The following is a 20,404-nucleotide window of genomic DNA, read 5'->3' as shown; positions in this document are numbered from 1 at the left end:
GTTTTATTTCTTTTTTATTTTTAATTGACATTTTGTGGTAACTGAAGATTCTTGTGCAATTATAAGAAATAATACAGAGAGATCTTCTGTAATCTTTGCCCATTTTCTCCAATGGTCACATTTTAAAAAATTGTAGTAAGTATTGCAACTGGGATATCGACATTGATAAAATCTGCCTATCTTATTCAAATTTCTCCAGTTTTAATTGTGTGTGTGTGTGTGTGTGTGTGTGTGTGTATAGTTTTATATAGTGTTAGTACATGTGTGGGTTCGTGTATCCAGCACAGTCAAGATACTGAGCACTTCCGGGGGCACCTGGGTGGCTCAGTCAGTTAGCGTGACTTCAGCTCAGGTCATGATGTCATAGTCTGTGATTTCGAGCCCTGCTTCGGGCTCTGTGCTGACAGCTTGGAGCCTGGAGCCTGTTTCAGATTCTGTGTCTCCCTCTCTCTTTGCTCCTCCCCTGCTCATGCTCTGTCTCTCTGTGTCTCAAAAATAAATAAAAACATTAAAAAAATTTTTTTTCTAAAGATACTGAACACTTCCATCCTCATGAGGATTGTATTGTCCTATTACAACCACACTCATCCTCTCTCCATAATCCCTAACCCCTGGCAACCACTAACCATTTCTACCTTTTAAAAATTTTTTTGTCATTTTAAAAATGCTGTATAAATGAAATCATATAGTTGGCATTTTTTGCTCAGTATAACTTATCTGAGTTGTTGCGCAAATTGTTCTTTTCCTTTTTTTGCTGAGTAGCGTTCCATGTACATGTACATGTCACGGTGTTTCACCATTAGCCCTTTGAAGAATATTTGGGATGTTTGGAGGTTTAGCTATTGGAAAGCTGTGATGAACATTTGTATACAGGTTGTTGGGTGAACATAAGTCCTCTGGAATAAATATTCAGGAGCGAAATTGCTAGGTTGTGAGGTAATTACATGTTTGGTTTGATAAGAAACAGCCATCCTGTTCTCCAGAGAGGCTGTACTACTTTACATTACCTCCAGCCAAGTATTGAGTAATCCAGTTTCTCTACATCCTTATTGGCATTTGGTGTTGTCACTATTTTTTAGCCCTTTTGTTAGGTATACGGTACTTTTATTGGTATTTCCCTAATGGCATATTTGGCCTCTGTGTATCATCCTTGGTGAAATGTCTTTTTCCCATTTTCTAATTGTTTTTTTTTTTTTTTTGATGTTTTTACTCTTGAATTATGAGAGTTCTTTATATTCTGGATCCCACTCCTTTATTAGATATTTGGTTTGCTAATATTTTCTCCCAGTTTGTATCCTTTGTCCTCTTTACATGGGCTTTTGCAGAGAAAACATTTTTTAATTTTGATGTAGTCTATTTTAACACATTTTCTTTTTTTAATTTTCATTTTTTAAGTTTTTAATTTTAATTCTAATATAGTTGATAATAAAGTGTTATATTAGTTTCAAGTGTACAATATAGTGATTCAAAGTTCTATACATACTCTGGGCCCATCATGGTAAGTGTACATTTTAATCCCTACCACCCACTTCCCCTCTGGTAACCATCAGTTTGTTCTCTGTAGTTAAAAGTCTGTTTCTTGGTTTGTCTTTCTCTCTCCTTTTTTATTTTTTCCTTTGCTCATTTGTTTTGTTTCTTAAATTCCACACATGAGTGACATCATATGGTATTTGTCTTTCTCTGACTGGCTTATTTTGCTTACATTATACTGTCTAGCTCCATCCATGTGGTTGTAAATGGCAAGATATCATTCTTTTTTATGGCTGAATAATATTGTTTATATATGTATATATATATGTATATGTATACACACATATATATAACAGACACCACTCTTTACACACCATACACACACACCACCTCTTTATCCATTCATTTATTGATACACACTTGGGCTGCTTCCATAATTTGGCTCTTATAATTAATGCTGCAATAAATATACAGGTGCATGTATCCCTTTGAATGAGTGTTTTTGGGTAAATACCCAGTAGTGCAATTACTGGATCATAGGGTAGTTCCATTTTTAACTTTTGAGGAACCTACATACCGTATTCCGGAGTGGCTGTACCAGTTTGCATTCCTACTTACAGTGCACAAAGATTCTCCTTTTTCCATATACTCTCCAACACTTGTTTTTTGTGTTTTTGATTTTAGTCATTCTGACAGGTGTGAGGTGATAGCTCATTGTGGTTTTGATTTGCATTTCTCTGATGATGAATAATGTTGAGCATCTTTTCATGTGTCTGTTGGCCATCTCTATGTCATCTTTGGAGAAATGTCTGTTCATGTCTTTTAGCCATTTTTAAATTGGATTATTTTTGGGGTGTTGAGTTGTATAAGTTCTTTGTATATTTTGGATGCTAACCCTTCATCAGAGATGTCATTTGCAGATATCTTCTCCCGTTCAGTAGGTGATCTCTTAGTTTTGTTGATTGTTTCCTTTGCTGTGTAGGAGCTTTTTATTTCACTATAGTCCTAATAGTTTATTTTTGCTTCTGTTTACTTTGTCTTAGGAGACAATATCTAGAAAAAATTTGTTATGTCCACTGTCAGAGAAATTGCTGTCTGTGCTCTATTCTAGAATTTTTATAGTTTCAGGTCTCACATTTAGGTCTTTAATCCATTTTGAATTTATCTTTGTGTTGGGCATAGGCCAGTGGTTTAGTTTCATTCTTTTGCATGTAGCTGTCCAGTTTTTCCAATACCATTTGTTGAAGAGACTTTTTCCCCATTGCATATTCTTTCCTCCTTTGTTGAAGATTAATTGGCCATATAAATATGTAGGTTTATTTCTGGGCTTCCTGTTCTATTCCATTGCTTTATATGCCTATTTTTGTGCCAGTACCATACTGTTTAGATTACCATAGCTTTGTAGTATGACTTGGAATTGGATTGTGATTTTTCCACCTTTATTTTTCTTTATCAGATTTTTTTTCAATGTTTATTTTTGAGAGAGAGAAAGAGAGAGAAAGGGAGGGAGGGAGGGAGGGAGGGAGAGGGGCAGAGAGGGAGACAGAATCAAAAGCAGGCTCCAGGCTCTGAACTGTCAGCCCAGAGCCGGTCATGCGGCTTGAACTCATGAACTGTGAGATGGTGACCTGAGCCAAAGTCAGACATGCAGTTGACTGAACCATCAGATTTTCTTTTGATGGATTGTGATTTTGATGTGAAGACTGAAGACTCTCTGACTAGCTTATAAATCTATTCACTTAATTTTTGTATAAAACATGAAGTTTAGGCCAAGGCTTTTATTTATATTTATATATATAAATGATTAGTTTTGAGAGGGAGAGAGCACAAGTGGGGGAGGGGCAGAGAGCGAGGGGTGCAGAGGATCTGAAGTGGGCTCTGCACTGACAGCTAAGAGCCCGATGTGGGGCTTGAACTCATGAACTGTGAGATCATGACCTAAGACAGAGTTGGACGCTCAACTGACTGACCTGCCCAGGCACCCCAGTCAAGGCTTTATTATTATTACTATTATTATTGTGCCTGTTGATACCCACTTGTTCTAACAACATTTGATTAAAAGACTACTTTTCTCCATTAAATTGTTTGTGCACCTTTGTAAAAAGTCAGTTGAGCATATTTGCATTGGTTTATTTCTGGGTTCTCTGTTCTGTTTCATTGATCCATGTGTCTCTCCCTCGACCAATACTACCTGATTACTGTAGCTATATAGTATGCTTTAATATCTGTGATTCTTCTCACATTATTTTTCTTTGTCGAGATTATTTTAGCTATTTGAGGGTTTGTACCTTTCCAGGATCATAGTATAAGTTGTCTACTTCAACAAAATACCTTGTTGGAATTTTGGTAGGAATTACATTACACTTACTCATCAGTGGGGGACAGTTGACATCTTTACTATGTTGAGCCTTATAATATACAAACATGTTTCTACATTTATCTAGATCTTCTTTGAATCTTTACATCAACATTTTGTAATTTTCAATGTATAGGTCCTGTACATGCTTTAAGTATGACCTATTTATTTCATATTATTTGGAATGATTGTAAATGGTGTTGTGTTTAAATTTTAGTTTTGTATGCTCATTGCTGGCATATAGAAATGCATTTGATCTTTCTATACCAATCTTGTATTCTGTGACATTGCTCAGATTTTTTGTAGATTCCTTGGCATTTTTTTACATAAACAACTGTGTCATCTGCAAATAGGTTTTGTTTCTTCCTTTCTGATCTGCATGCCTTTTATTTCCTAGCACTATGTTGAATAGGAGTGGTGAGAGACAAACTTGCCTGATTCCTAATTTTGGGGAGAAGAGCATTAAATATAATTTTAGTTGTTTTTTTTAAGATTTTCTTTTTTTTTTTTATCAAGGTGAGAAATTCCCCTCTATTCCTATTTTTCTCAAAAGTGTGTGCTGAATTTTATCAAATGCTTTTTCATTGATTGTTACCATATTTTTCTTCTTTAGATTGTTCATATAGTGGATTACACTGTTTGAGTTTCACAAGTTAAACTAGCTTGGCATACCTATAATAATAGCACCTGGTCATGGTATATAATTCTTTTATATATTGTTATATTTGGTTTGCTAATGTTTTATTGAGGATTTTGCATCTCAGTTCATGACAGATACTAGTCTGTAGTTGGTTTTTGTTTTTGTTTTTTGTACTATCATGTATGGTTGTAGTATCAGTATACTATTTTCATAAAAGGAGTTGAAAAGAAATGTTGCCTTTTATTTCCTGGAAGAGATTATGTAAAAATTGGATCCTTTTTTGTGGGTGGGTGGAGGTTAAATCTTTACATGGTTTGTAGATTACTTCAGTAAAACTGTCTGGCCTGGAGATTTCTTTTTTAGAAGAATTTAATTCATTGCTTTAATAGATAAAAGATTATTAAAGGTGACTTTCATTTTGGGTTAGTTTTAGTGTTTTGGGTTAGTATTTTGTGTTTTTTGAGGAATTGGTTCATTTAATTTAAATTGTCGATTCTATGTGTCTACATAGAATTGTTAATAGTATTCCTTTATTATCCTGCAGCAGTGATACCCTCTTGCATTCCTGATCCTGGAAATTTGTGTCTTTTATTTTTTTGTCAGTTTTACTAGAGGTTTATCAATTTTAGTGAATTTTTTCCAAATAATCAGCTTTTGGTGTCATTGATTTTATCTGTTTTTCTGTTTTCAAGTTCATTTTTGTTCAGTGTTCAATGTTGTTCATTGCTCTTTTTGCTTTCTTTGGGTTTATTTTCATTTCTTTTTCTACTTTCTTAAGATGGAAACCTAGAGGGGTGCCTGGGTGGCTCAGTTGGTTAAGCGTCTGACTTTGGCTCAGGTCATGATCTCACGGTCTGTGGGTTCAATCTCCATGTCGGGCTCTGTGCTGACTGCTTGGAGCCTGAAGCCTGCTTTAAATTCTGTGTCTCCCTCCCTCTCTGCCCGTCTCCTGCTCATGCTCTCTCTCACTATCTCAAAAATAAATAAACATTAAAAAAAAATTTTTTTAAAGATGGAAACCTAGATTATTGATTTGAGACTTTTTTCTTCTAATGTAAGCATTTCATGCTATGACCTTCTAAACACCACTTTAACTACATCTCACAAGTTTGAATCTATTATATTTTCATTCATTTCAAATATTTGGTGATATCTTTTGAGCTGTCATCTTTGACTCATTATATGACCCATAATTGTTATATGGGGCGTGTAACAGTGGGTCATATGCATATGGATTGTTTAGAAGTGTGTTGTTTAGTTTCCAAGTGTTTAGACATTTTCCTGTTATCTTTCTCTTACTTGTTTACAGTTTAATTCTCTAATCTGAGACTTACATTGTATCATTTCAGTTTTTTAAATTTGTGAATGTTTGTTGACACAGGACGTGACCTACCTTGGTGAATGTTCCATGTGCCTTTCAAGAGACTGTATATTCTCCTTTGTTGAGTGGAGTGTTCTATAAAGGTCAATTAGATCTAGTTGATTGGTGGTATTATTTACTTCTGTATCCTTGCTGACTACTAGTTTACTGATTACTGAAAAGGATGTTGAAGTCATCAACTATAATCTTGGATTATAGCCATTTCTCCTTTTTTCTTATTTTTTCCTTACGTATTTTAAAGCTCTATTGTCAGGTGCTATCTAGTTAGGATTGGTATGTTTTCTTGGTGAACTGACCCTTTTATCATTATGAAATGTCTTTCTTTGTTCATAGTTACTTTCTTTGCACTGATGCCCACATTGTCTAGTATCAGGATAGCCACTCTAGCTTTATTTTTTTATTCTTGATGTAGTAGATCTTTTTTCATCCTTTTACCTCTAACTTAACCTACCTATATCATTATATTTGAAGTGTTTCTTGAGACAGCATGAAGCTTGGACATTTTTTAATCCATTCTAATTATCTGAATTTTAATTAATATGTTTTAACATTTTACATTTAATATCATTATCAGTATGTTTTGATGATAGGTCTGCCATTTTATTATGTTTCTGTTTGCTCCTTCTGCCTTTCATGTTTTTGCTTTTTCTTCCTTCTTTTAGTAGTATTCTTTTTCAGTATTTTTTTATTTAGTACTTTTTTAGTAGTCCATTTTAGTTTATTATGTTTTTATTATATCTACTTATGTAGTGTTTTTACTAGTTACTCTAGGAATTACAATATACATCTTTGACTTTTCACAATAGACATAATCCATATTTACCACTTCAAGTGGAATATAGATATCTTAGCCACCATGTAGGTGTTTTACCCCTTCCCATGTCCTTTATGCTATGTTTACATAGAACAACTATAGATGTTGAGAATTTATAATGCTAAATTTTTTTGCTTTACACCTTCAAACATATAGATGATTTAGGAGAAAAATAGTCCATTGTACTTACTCAGGTACTTATCATTTCTGTTATTCTTTATTTCTGATATTCCAATCGTCCTTCTGGTATCCCCTCCTTTCTGTCCAAGGAACTTCCTTTAGAAATACCTTTAGAGTATGTCTGCTGACAAAGAATTTTTTTAGTTTTCTTCATTCAGAATGTATTTCATCTTCATTCTTGAAAGATATTTTTGCTGGATGTGGAATTCTGGATTACTAGTTCCTTTCTTTCAGACCCCTTTAAAGATTTCATTCCACTTCCTTCTGGCTTTAATAATTTGTGATGAAAAATCTGCAGTATTGAAATTGTTGTTCTTTATAATTATCATTTTCTTTTGGCTACATTTTAGATGGTTTCTTTGTCTTTAGTTTTTAGCAGATAGATTATAATCTATCTAGACATGAATTTCTGTGGGTTTATCCTGTTTACTAAGCTTTTTGACTTTGTAAGTTTATGTCTTTCATCAAATTTGTGAAGTTTTCAGACATTTCCTCAAATAATTTTCTGCACTGCACTCTTCCCTTTTCTCATTCTGGGACTCCCATGAAACAAATGTTAAGCCTTTGGTATTGTCCCCAAGGCTCTGTTTGCTTTTGTTTCCCCAGTTTTTTTCTCTTTGTTGTTTACATTAGATCTGTCTTCAAGTTCATGCATTGTTTACTCGCATTGTTTACTCTCATCTCTGTCCTGCTATTGAAAACAGAGCTAGGGGGTCTTGATATTCAGGATAAAAACCTTCACTTAATTCCCCTGTTTTTATTATGCTTGCCTTACCCTCAGTTTTATCCCCCAAGAAGACCCTCTGGTTTTCCAGTGGGAAAAAAAAGTATAGTTTCTTGGGTTTGTGAAATAGGGGAGGGTGTCTGAAGAGCTAACTGCTTTTTACACAGACTTTCAACCAGTGCTTTTGTTTTCATTCCCACTTTACATTCTCACTTCCAAAAACCTTGTAATAGCAATTCCTGAGGGTTTATAGTATCTGTAGTATAAATTTGGGTTGCTTCTCAGTTTTTCCTGCCTATAAGCTCAGGATTCTAGTTTCTCAGGACTGCTTAGTAAGTTGTCACTTGTCTGTTTTCCTGTATCTATAATTGTAGGTGGTGTTTTCTCCTCTTTTCTCTTTATGAGTTTATACCTAAATCTGTTTATTTTGGTGATGTTTCAGAAGAGAGACAGTAATAAATTATGTATTTATAAATTATAGCAAACTGCCATCTTTACCTGGAGTCGGAAAAAAAATTGTAAACCTAAATTTTAAAATGTACTCATATAGCAACTGTAAATTAAAGTTTTTCTTTTACTTTGTCTTCTGATACATTCTAGGATGAGATCCCTACTGGAATGCCATGCCTAGAATCAGTGACTATTGGTGATGATGTTTGGGATGAGAACTGGCTACCTTTGCAGGCTAAAATGGGAAAAGGGGGTGATGCTGCCTCCCACTTATTTACCTCAAGCCTTGGTGGAAAGAAGCCTTATCCGTCATGTGAGGAAATGCCGCAGAAGGTTAGATCCCTGGGAAGACAGAAAGCTTATCATTACTGAAAAACGGAAATGTAAATTTCCTCAAGAAATCTATACACTCGGGTATTCAGAAGCATCTGTCAGATGATAATTCCCAAGAATTCATTTTTTTCCCTCAAGATGGCAGTGGTCGGGAAGAGGACAAGTTGGAACACGGAAGAGTAAATCATGGGCTTATTGTCCCATCTGTCCTTTCAACTATTATGATTTTTGTTTTATCACTGAGAACCTTTGGCCTTAGGATCTATAAATAAACTGTTTTCCCTAATTTTATTTTTATTGTATTAGCCTTGTAATATAATCTCTGAATCTCTGCATTGAGAATATTAGCTAATATTAGGCCTAACTATATACTTAAAATTTATTTCCCACTGGTTATTAGAAGAAATATCTATAGTTAAATTGCTCCTTATTATTTGTGCTGTTTAAAATACTAGATGATCATGAAAAATCATCTGGCCATGAAAAACAGTATTGAAGAAAATAATACAAACCAGAGTTGTATTTGTTTCTATGAGAGCTGTGTTCCAAGGAATTCAAGGTATTGGGTGTGGACCAATAAAATAAGGGGGGAAAGTCACACTGATACAGAAACTTAATAAACACTTTTTCTTGTTTAATTGACTTTGCCTCTTTGCCTTTCCCTTGCCCAAGTTATTCTCTGTTTGGATCATGTACTCATATAGCAACTATAAATTAAAGCACTCTAAAACGTATCTTAGTTTATTGTAGCATTTTTTTCTCTATAGGATTGGTGCTTTTCTAAACCCAAAGATACATGGGATGATTCATGGCAGCCTTCAGGCCTTGTGAATGGAATGAAAGTAGAAGCTCAAAAGCAAGAGGGACTGAGTGCTCAGGAGAAAAACACTGGCACAACCAGAATTCAAAAGGTAAATGTCTAATGAATGTTACTGTGACAGATTCTTATGGGGAAGTACTTTCATTTTTAGAAAGTAAAATTCTGGTTAATGATCCCACTCTGAGCATTTGGTGGAATACATATACACAAAATGTATGTTGATTTAAAATTAATTTCAGTCAATTTAATGTATTTATCTCTTCAGAAGAAAATCCTAAACCTAGAATTGAAAGATTGATTAAACCTCTATGTTAGAGAAATAGAAAACAGATATTTTCATACAATTTAGCCATAAGGAATGTTTATAGCAATAAATGCGTACATAAAAAAGAACAGTGACACACGACTTAACTTTATACCTTTGGGAACTAAAACAAACATACAAACCAAAAACAGCAATGAAAAAAACAAACTAAGACCAAAGTTAGCAGAAGGCATGAAATAATAAAAATTAGAGTAAAAATCTATGAAATAGAGAACAGAAAAAAATCAATGAAATTAAGAGCTAGATTTTTGAAGCTATAAACAAAATTTGCAAACCTTCAGCTAGACTAATAAAAAAAGGAATACTCAAATATCAAAATAAAAGAAGAAACATCAAATTTGATGCCAAAGAAATAAAAAATGATCTTACTACAATTATATACAAACTGGATAACCTGGAAGAAATGGATAAATTCCTACAAACATAACAACCTACCAACACTGAATCACGAAGAATAGAAAACTGAATAAATAGGTCAATAACAAGTAAGACTGAATTAGTAACCAAACCCCACCCCTCTCCCCAAAAAAGGATCAGATAACTTCACTGGTGAATTCTACCAAACATTTAAAGAATTGACCTTCTCAGTCTTTCTCAAACTATATCTATATCTATCATAATCATCCTCGTGAGTGTGAAATTGTATGTTATTGTGGTTTGGGGCTATGCTTTTGATTGCATATGTTAATCATGAACATGTTTCTTGAAAGTCTGTCATTAATCTCTAGTTCCATGAGGTATATTTCTAGATAATTATGATGGAGTCAGTCATTAATAACTAGAGAGAGCTGAATTTGGCAGAACAGTGCTTCTCAAACTATAATGTGCCTACAGATGCCCGGAGAATCTTGTAAAAATGTGGGTTCTTACTGGGCGGCATTGGGACGGGGACACAGGTTGTGCATGTCTAGCACAAGCTCCCGGTTGATGCTGCTACTGCTGGTTGGCGAACCACACTTTGAACAGCAAGGCTGGACAGCACTCTTTGGAGAAGGAATCTTGATTGTTGCTAAGTGCTTAAGTTGACTGAAGGTACTTGGTCTCAGAGTACCATACAGATTTAGAAAGGATTCATCCATGGGTTTGGGGTTGTTTTTTTTCAGCATGAGAAGCTATCACAGTGCATCTTAAATACGTTTTAACAGTGCATCTTTCTTCAAAAATCACACTTAGGAAAGAAAAAGAATATAGCTTTAAAAACTTGTTTCTGATTTTGATTTTTGTTAAACTTGTAAAAATAGGCAGCAGACGTGTGGGTGCCTGGGTGGCTCAGTTGGCTGAGTGCCCTACTCTTTATTTCGGCTCAGGTCATGATCTCACGGTTTATGAATTTGAGCCCCATATCAGGCTCCGTGCTACCCGCGAGGAGCCCATTTGGGATTCATTCTCTCTCTCTCTCTCTCTCTCTCTCTGCCCCTCCCCCACTTGCATGTGCATGCTCTCTCTCTCTCAAAACAAACTTAAAAAAAGGCGGCAGGGCATAATGTAAAAATCACTTGGTCTGAGTGGTCTGCAGTTTAGGGTTTAGCCTTATCACAACTTAATGCCAGTTAACATTGAAGAAGGTAAGTGCTAAGTTACATAGATTGTATCTACTTCAGCAATGACGGTATAGTAGGGTACAGGATCTCATGGTTAAAATTTGACACTCCATTCACTGAAGCCCAAATTTAGTCTCCATATGGGATGTTCATCTCTTTCTCTCAAATCCTAGTTCTTAATGCTCCGTTTTGTCTCTTCTGAGGAGGCTTCCTTTAACTACTTTATGTTCTATGCAGGTAATGCCTCCATTCGTGGCTCGCTGCAGCACATACGCTATTTCCTAACTGAGGACTGTGAGTTTAGGGACAGTGATCCTATCTTACTAGGAGGTGGGCAGGTGGGGCATAGAGAACATGGACTGGGCTGAGTTCTGGTCTCTGCTTTGTCTCCTACTTGTTGACCTTGGATAACTTAGCCTCTTGTGAAAAGCATTATGCTAAGTTAAAGGACCCACAGTAAGGAAGACCTAACACCTAAGCTAGTGCCTTGTACTGTGGTTTAAAGGAAGAAGCACGTGCAAGTAACTTCACGCTGTGCCTGACAGTGTGCCTGCCGTGTGCACTTTCTCATTTCCTGCCACCCTTCCTTAGCTCTGTGTGGCAGCAGACAGTACCATGTTTGCTTATAACATGTGTTCAGTAAATGCTTCATGGATTGAATTGATGGTCACTAAGTTAGAAAAGGACTTGTTTCTTCTGGAGAGTATCTAGGTTCTTAAAAGTGAGTCATTTATTAATTATGATATGAAAATATTTGTCTTGTATATAAGGATCCAAAACAGGGTTAATTCTTCCTGTTATACTAACAATTACCTTTCATGCTTTTGCCCTACTTTTCCCATACTGCAGCAGCCAAGCTCAGAGAGTTCTTCAGACTCTTCCACATTGCCCAAATTGGAAGAGTTCTACATCTCTCTTATCCAGTCACAGCAGTCAGCAGAAGGGAGCCAGTTTAAGCCCAGCAGCACTCAGACTCAGGCAAAGCAAACCCAGCTACCCCCAGCAGCCTTCAGCGCAACCCCTACGGGATTGGATTCCCCAGAAAAACACTCTGGTTCAGGTAGGTTTACATACAATTGACAGATAACGGTGGTTTGTCATTTATCTTTTCCAGAACATAACTTGAAAAATTGCTGACTTTAGCATTTGTCTCAAGTCCTTACGTTATTCTGGGCTCAATTGTTCCCTTTTATTTTGCCACTCCTTTTTTTTTTTTTTTTTTTCTTTTCTTTTGCAGTTTGGTTGGGGGAGTCAGTTTTACAGACAGTGAAATTTGCCACTTTTGACGTGTACAGTTCTGTGAGTTTTGACATATGTATCCAGTCTTGTAACCACCACCACCACCATCATGATATAGAGCAATTCCACCAGTTCCTCACGTCCGTCTGTTGGTCTGCAGTCATTCACTCCCCTTGCTTGCTGGTTCCTGACATGTTACTTTCCTTTTTCTAGAATTTCATAGAAAGAGAGTCATACAGTGTATAGTTTTTAAGTCTGAACTTTTTCACTTAGGATGTTTTAGAGATTCATTTATATTGTTGCCAAGGTCAGAAGTTCGTTCTGATTTACTGCTAAGTAGTACCCCATTGTATGGATATGGCATAATTTGTTCATTACATGACAGACATCTGCGTTGTTTCCGGATTTGGGCCATTATGAAAAAAGCTGTGAACGTTCCCATACAGCTCTTTGTGTACGCATACTCAGTACACGCCAAGGAGTAGAATTGCTGGCTCCCATGATCATTACATGATTAACTTCTTAAGAACTGCCAAAATGTTTTCCAAAGTGGCTGTACCATTCTTTATTCACACCAGTAATATATGAAAGTTCCAATTGCTCCATCTCCTTGCCAACACATGATATTATCAGTCTTAAAATTTTGCCATTCTAGTGCGTGTGTAATGGTATCTTGTGGTTTTAATTTGTATTTCCCTCTTTGCCAGTGATGTCGACCGTCTTTTCGTGTGCTTACATGCAATCTGTATATCTTCTTTAGTAAATTGCACATTCAAATATTTGTTCATTTTTATTAAATTATCATCTTTTCATTGATGTGTAAAAATTATACTTGACACAAAAGCTTTTTTCAGATATATATATATATGTGTGTGTGTATATGTATATATACATCACAAATATTTTCAAGTGTGTGATTTCCTTAACAGCATCTTTGGAAGAGCAAAAGTTTTCATTTTGATGAAGTCTGATTGATTTTTTTCTTAGTGTAAAGGTTGACCTTTTTGTGTCCTGTTCAGAAATCTTTTTTAACCCAAGTAACTGATTTTCTCTTTTTCATATGAAAGTTCTCTAGTTTTAGGTCTTACAATTAGATCTGTGATCCAATTTGTTAATTTTTGAGTTACTATTTGTATTGTTATTCTTATTATTATTATGGTGCGATATAAGGATTAATGTTTATTTTGACTGCATATAAATATTCACTTTTAGCACCAGTTCTTGAAAAGGCTGTCCTTTCTGGGGCACCTGGGATACTCAACAGTTAAGCATCTGACTCTTGATTTCAGCTCAGGTCATGACCTCATGATTCATGGGTTTGAGCTCCCACATTGGGCTCTGAGCTGAGCCTGCTTGGGATTCTCTCTCTCTCTCCCTCTCTCTCTGCCCCTCCCTGGCTTTCTGTCTGTCTGTCTCTCAAAATAAATAAATAAACTTTAAAAAAGAAAAGGCTGTCATTTCACTTTTAAACTGCGTTGATATCTTTGTCAAAAGTCAGCAGGCTGTATATGTGAGGGTCTATTTCTAGACTTCTATTATGTTTTAGTAGTCTGTATATCTTTATACCATTGCCTTGATTAGTGTGGCTTTATAAGTCATGAAATCATACAATTTTGTTCTTTATCAGATTGTTTTGGCTATTTTAGGTCATTTTCCACATGAATTTTATTTATTACTTTTAAATATTTATTTTGAGAGACAGAGAACATGCGTGCGCGCAAGTTGGGGAGGGGCAGAGAGAAGGAGACAGAATTGCAGGCAGGCTCTGCACTGTCAGCACAGAGCTCAATGCAGGACTTGAACCCATGAACCAGGAGATCATGACCTGAGTCGAAATCAACACTTAACTGACTGAGCCACCCAGGAGCCCCTTCCATATGAATTTTAGGATTAATGTAAATTTACACAAAGCTTGCTAAAGTTTTTATTGAGATTTTTTTTTCATATGTTATAATATTAGTTTCAGGTGTACAGTATAGTTATTCACCACTTGCATACGTCATCTGGTGCTCATCACAAGTACACTCTTTACCCTCCATCACTTTGCAGGTAGGTACCTTCTCCCATTCAAGGAGGTTTTAGGTTTTTGATTGTTTCCTTTGCTGTGTAGAAGCTTTTTGTTTTGATGAAGTCCCAATAGTTTATTTTTGCTTTTGTTTCCCTTGCCTCTGGAGACTTATCTAGAGCTATGACTGATGTCAAAGAGCTTACTGCATGTGTTCTTCTCCAGGATTTTAAGGTTTCAGGTCTCATATTTAGGTCTTTCATCCATTTTGAATTTATTTTTGTGTATGATGTAAGAGAGTGGTCCAGTTTCATTGTTTTGCATGTTGCTGTCCAGTTTTTCCAACACCATTTGTTGAAGAGTCTGTCTTTGACCAATGATAAGATTCTTTCCTGCTTTGTTGAAGATTAATTGACCATATAATTGTGGGTTCATTTCTGGGTTTTCTGTTCTGTTGATATACGTGTCTGTTTTTGTACCAGGACCATACTGTTTTGATTATAGCAGCTTTGTAGTATAATTTGAAGCCCCAAATTGTGATGTCTTCAGCTCTGCTTTTCTTTTTCAGGATTGCTTTGGCTATTTGGGATCTTTTAGTGTTTCCATACAAATATTAGGATTGTTTGTTACAGCTTTTTGAAAAATGCTGTTGGTATTTTGATAGGGATTGCATTAAGTGTGTGGATTGCTTAGGGTAGTATAGACATTTTAACAATGTTTGTTCTTCCAGTCCATGAGCAAAGAATGTTTTTCCATTTCTTTGTATCCTAGTTTCTTCATAAGTGTTGTATAGTTTTCAGAGTACAGATCTTTTACCTCTTTTGTTAGGTTTATTCCCAGGTATCTTGATTTCTTTTTCTGCTGCTTCATTATTGGTGTCTAGAAATGCAACAGATTTCTGCACATTCATTTTATATCCTGTGACTTTGCTGAATTCATGTATTCTAGCAATTTTTTTTGGTGGAGTCTTGAGTTTTCTATATAGGGTATCACGTCACCTGCAAATAGAGAAAATTTGACTTCTTTGCTGATTTGGATGCCTTTTTATTTCTTTCTGTTGTCTTATTGCTGAGGCAAAGACTTCCAGTACTGTGTTAAATAGTAAAAGTGAGAATGGACTACCTGGTCTTGTTCTTGGATGTAGAGGGAAAGCTTTCAGTTTTTCCCCATTGAAGTTGATACTAGCTGTGGGTCTTTTGTATATGTGTTTTATGTTGAGGTATGTTCCATCTATCTCTACTTTGTTGAGGGTTTTTATCAAGAATGGATGCTGTATTTTGTCAAATGCGTTTTCTGCATCTATTGACAGGATCATATAGTTCTTATCCTTTCTTTTATTAATGTGATATATCACATTGGTTGATTTGCAAATATTGAACCAGCCCTGTAGCCCAGGAATAAATCCCACTTGATTGTGGTGAATAATTCTTTTAATGTATACTGTTGGATTGAATTTTCTAGTATCTTGTAGAGAATTTTTGCATCCAGTTTCACCAGGAGTATTGGCCTGTAATTTAGTGGGGTCTTTGTCTGGTTTTGGAATCAAGGTAATGATTCATAGAATGAGTTTGGACATTTTCCTTCCTTTCCTGTTTATTTGGAACAGTTTGAGAAGAATAAGTGTTAACTCTTCTTTAAATGTGTGGTAGCATTCTCCTGGGAAGCCATTTGGCCCTGGACCTTTGTTTGTTGGGAGACTTTTTTTTAATTTTTAAAAAATGTGTATTTATTTTTGAGAGAGAGACACAGAGCATGAGACGGAGAGGGGCAGAGAGAGCAGGAGACACAGAACTCGAAGCAGGCTCCAGGTTCTGTGCTGTCAGCGCTGAGACCAACATGGGCTCGAACTCATGAACTGGGAGATCATGACCTGAGCTGAAGTCAAGGCTTAACAGACTGAGCCACCCAGGCCCCCTGTTTGTTGGGAAAGATTTGATTACTGATTCAGTTTCTTTGCTGGTTATGGGTCTGTTCAAATTTCCTATTTCTTCCTCTTTCAGTTTGGGTAGTGTGTGAGTTTCTAGGAAAGCAAAGCAGCCATAAATAATACACAAACGAATGAACATAGCTGTTTTCCAATAAAACTTTATTAAAAACCAGGTGGTAGGTAGGCTGGATTTGGCCCACAGACTGTCGTTTATCAACACCTTTGTAGGTCCAGGTTTCTGTCCAGCATTATTTTCTTTTTTGCTTGAAGAACTTACATATCTTGTGGTGCTGGTCTGCTACTGATGTCTTTTCTCAGTTCTTTCACATTAGGCAAAGCCTTTATTTTTATTTCATTTCATTTCATTTCTTTAAGTTTTTTTCTGGATATAAAGTCATAGGTTGGTAAATTTGTCACTGCATTAAAAGATGTCACTTTGCTTGTCACTGTGATGTCAAGTCTGTTGTCATTTTTGTGTTTGTTCCTTTGTAATGTGTTATTTTCTCTGGATGCTTTTAAGATTTTCTCCCACATCACTGATTTTCAACAATCTGATTATAAGGTGGCTTGGTGTAGTTCTCTTTGTATTTCTTCTGCATAGAGTTCATTGAGCTCTTGGATCTCCAAGTTTATAGTTGCCATTAAATCTGGAAAAAATTCAATCATTATTCTTCAAATGTGTTTTTCTGTCACTCCCCCCCCCCCTTTTTTTTAACTCCAGTTTTACACATTATATACGATAGGTCACTTTTTCTACACCTACTGGTACACTTCTTTTCCCTAGTCTTTGGATGGTTTCTATTACTGTCTCTTAATGGTGCTCACCTTTTCTTGTTCAGTGATTAATATATTCTTTTCCCATCCAGTATATTTTTCATCTCAGAAATTGTATTTTTCATCTCTACCAGTTTGGTTTGGGTCTTTTTAAATCTTTTTTTTTTTTTTTTTTTTCTCATCATACATGTGTTTTTCTCTGCCTTCTTGTACACCTGGAGTACCCTTTTTTTAAAAAAAATTTTTTTTTAATGTTTATTTGTTTTTGAGAGAGAGAGAGAGAGAGAGAGAGAGGCAGACAGAGCACGAGCAGGGGAGGAGCAGAGAGAGAGGGAGACACAGAATCTGAAACAGGCTCCAGGCTGTGAGCTGTCAGCACAGAGCCCGACGCAGGGCTTGAACTCACAAACCGTGAGATCGTGACCTGAGCCAAAGCTGAACGCTCAACCGACTGAGCCACCCAGGTGCCCCTATACCTGGAGTACTCTTAGAACAGCTATTTTAATACCCTTTCCTTGTGATTTTGGCATGTGTACCATTTCTGTCATTTGTGTCATTGCTGAATTGGCTTCTACCTGTTGCTTTTTCTCCTGAGAACAAGTCCTATTTTTCTCTCTTCTGTGCACATCTGGTAACTTTTTATTATATGGCAGACACTGAATTTTACATTATTGACTGGGCCTCTTTTTCTTTTCCCTCCCCTCCCCTTCTCTCCTTCTTTTCTCCTTCCTTCTCTGTGTGTATCTCTCTCTCTCTCTCTCTTTCTCTATCCACCCATCCACCAATTGGTTGGGGGGGATTGGGGAAGATGCAGTTTAATCACCTGAAATTGGTTTTATCATTTTTGCATTTCTTTTAGGTTTCATTAGGCTGGCCTAGAAAAGTCTTTCGTCTGTTGGCCCTGCTATTTAGGCAGTACCATTCTGAGGGTAGAGATAGGACTAGATGTTCCATATGTTAGGATTTCTTTACACTCTGTCTGGTGGGAACACGACCTACTTTGCCCAGAAGCTACAATGATTGTTCTGCCTGTTCCTTTCAGGATGGTTTTCTCCTTGGCCTCATGGTCTCCTCACGTGCCTGAGCCAGATCACTAGCCAGCCTAAGACTCAAAGGGACCTCTCTGCAGATTTCCATCTGCTTCTTCTCTGGTACTTTCCTCCCACAAATTCTAGGCAGCTTGGCCTCTATGAGTTCTAAACTCTGTCTTTTCAGCCCAGTAAGATCTCCAGGCTCAGTTTGGATTCTCCCTTCTTGTACTGAAGCCAGGAAATCATCTTAGCAGTGAGCTGAGGCCCTTGTAAAGCTCACTTCATTTGTTTCCCTTCTCTCAGGGATTACTATCTTGCATGCTTGCTGTTCAGTGTATAAAAGCTGTTGTTTCATACATTTTGTCCAGTTTTCCAGTTGTTCAAGGCAGAAGAGACTGTTTTTCAATTCCTGTTGAATTAACCTTATGTCCGGAAGCAGAAGTTTCACTACTCTTTATCCCTTTTAAAATCTGAACTCACCAAAACTTTGTGTAAAACCACTTGTTTTTATTTGAACGCACCAGCTCTTTTCCCCTCTCGTGGGCATTAATTACAACTTTTTGATCAGAATTTTACTCTCAAATTTTTGAACGTAATTCACCACAAATGTACGGAACATATGCCACATGCTGCTATGTTAGATGCTAAAAATGCAAAGATGAATAAAGTACTGATTATGCCTGCGTTTTCTCTAGATTTCCTGAAATAGGTGTTTTTAAGATCTAGGGCAATGCTTTACAAAATGTAATCATACCGGTGGCAGTTTGGGAAGTGTTTGTGATGATGGACATTGTTTAGCTCACCTAGATTTTTTTTTTAAACTAAAGCAGAGCTTTCTTGAAGGAAGCAGTGTGTTTGCTTAGATGCTGGCATCAGAGCGCCTTCTCTCATTGTAAGCAGGCGGTAAACGGGTGCGCTGGCCTGGAGTAGACGCGTGAGAATGCCTGGCATCCCTTCCTGCTGTTCAGAACTTTTGGCATTGGAGTTCCCAGCGAATTTATTTCATTTAAAAGGTTCTTTCTTCATAGTTGAAACTAATTCCTAAGGAATTTGTTTTATGGCTGATAACTGGTTTTTGGAACTTCTTACAAACATCTTGGTCAATTTTGTTTTTACACTGGCACAGTCTCAAATTGGAGCCACTTTGGCAATAGAAAACACCCGTGGGATACACTTGTGTTCATTGCCGGATGGAAATAGGGGAGCTTAAGGGCTCCTCCCTGGAGTTGGAATCATATCCAACTTATTTTTATCGTGTCCTAGAAAGAAAATTTCCCTTCCTGTTCATAAGTACGTTTCCCCCCTCTCTTTCCCTCTCCTCATTCTGACAAGGATTTACTTCATCTCAGTGCATGACTCTCCACCCTCATTTCTTTTCCATTTGTTGACTGGTTTCCCAGGCTCATCTCTGATCGTAACAGAAGGTGTCACCATGTAACAGAAGTTGATTGTAACACACGTTAATAAAGAACTAGAATGGGAGAGAGAAGGCAGAGTATGAGAACCCCTTGAGAAGACTTGTGTTTTCTTTCTTTTTCAGTGGAGAGCTCTCCAGAGCGCCTGAAGAATGATTTTTCTAGTAGCCATGCTATTACAGTGTTCAAAGACAAGAGTCACGGAGCCATGGACCAGCTGTCTTTGATTTTGTCTCCTGAGCACCAGATCTCCCAGAAGCTCTACATTCCCCGGAGTACAGCCACTGCCGCCTTAGGAGCTGCTGCGCGGCTGGCCACATCCAGGAGCCTCCTACATTGGTACCCCAGTGTGAAAAGGATGGAAACTTGAGGGAGGAAGTCGAGGAGAAAACAATAAGCCAGGTGCTTTAGGGCTTGGTGATTTCCCAAGGCCAAAATAAGGCGGTATTGAGACAAAACGGTATTTTGATAGTTGACGCTTATGTCTTTCTGTGTGATTGTATGTTAGCTGTGTTATGCTAACAGTCCACTTTGTTGTGTAAGTATTGATATTTAATGTTTTAATTTTTATTAAGTGTTTCTTCCCTATAGTTTTGTTCACTTCAGTTTAATGTAGTGTAAAGGAATTCGTGTGTGTGTTTCTATAAATGTCTTTCTTGTACATAACATGACTGATAAATGAAAACTGGAAAACTGATGTCTTGTGATCCATATTTAGTAAGACAAAAATGATCTCTGATTCTTCAGAAAAAGGATGTCTGAATTGTAAGGCTGCTTTTTTTTTTTTCTCATTTGAAATTTTCTAGATCATGGAGATAATGCAGAGCTCCACTTCTTACCATTATCATTTCTTTAAAATGCTAGGCTCAGTGAGAAAATCCATATCCTGAGGCTTTGGTCGTGAAAGAACTTTCACATTAAAAAAATTAAGCTGTCTTTCAGTACAGGCAGTTTCTTGAAGACTCATAATGCAATTCTA

General features: G+C 36.6%; 1 protein-coding gene across 4 annotated transcripts in view; it reads left to right on the top strand.

Annotated features, from left to right (window-relative positions):
• The window catches only part of TDRD5 (tudor domain containing 5), a 99,569-nt gene extending 79,447 nt beyond the window's left edge, over positions 1–20,122 (top strand). For all 4 annotated transcript variants that reach the window (XM_053909211.1, XM_019426497.2, XM_053909209.1 and 1 more), the window contains 4 exons: positions 8,166–8,348; positions 9,116–9,259; positions 11,884–12,094; positions 19,551–20,122. In XM_053909211.1, coding sequence (XP_053765186.1) covers positions 8,166–8,348; positions 9,116–9,259; positions 11,884–12,094; positions 19,551–19,795 — 783 coding nt within the window. In that variant the 3' untranslated portion in view covers positions 19,796–20,122. The remainder of the gene's footprint in view (positions 1–8,165; positions 8,349–9,115; positions 9,260–11,883; positions 12,095–19,550) is intronic.
• The last annotated feature ends 282 nt before the right edge of the window (positions 20,123–20,404 follow it).

The sequence above is a fragment of the Panthera pardus genome, unplaced genomic scaffold, assembly GCF_024362965.1.
Source record: "Panthera pardus isolate Hobbes unplaced genomic scaffold, ASM2436296v1 HiC_scaffold_21, whole genome shotgun sequence".
In the NCBI taxonomy this organism is placed as follows: Eukaryota; Metazoa; Chordata; class Mammalia; order Carnivora; family Felidae; genus Panthera; species Panthera pardus.
This window is presented reverse-complemented; position numbering and strand designations above follow the sequence as displayed.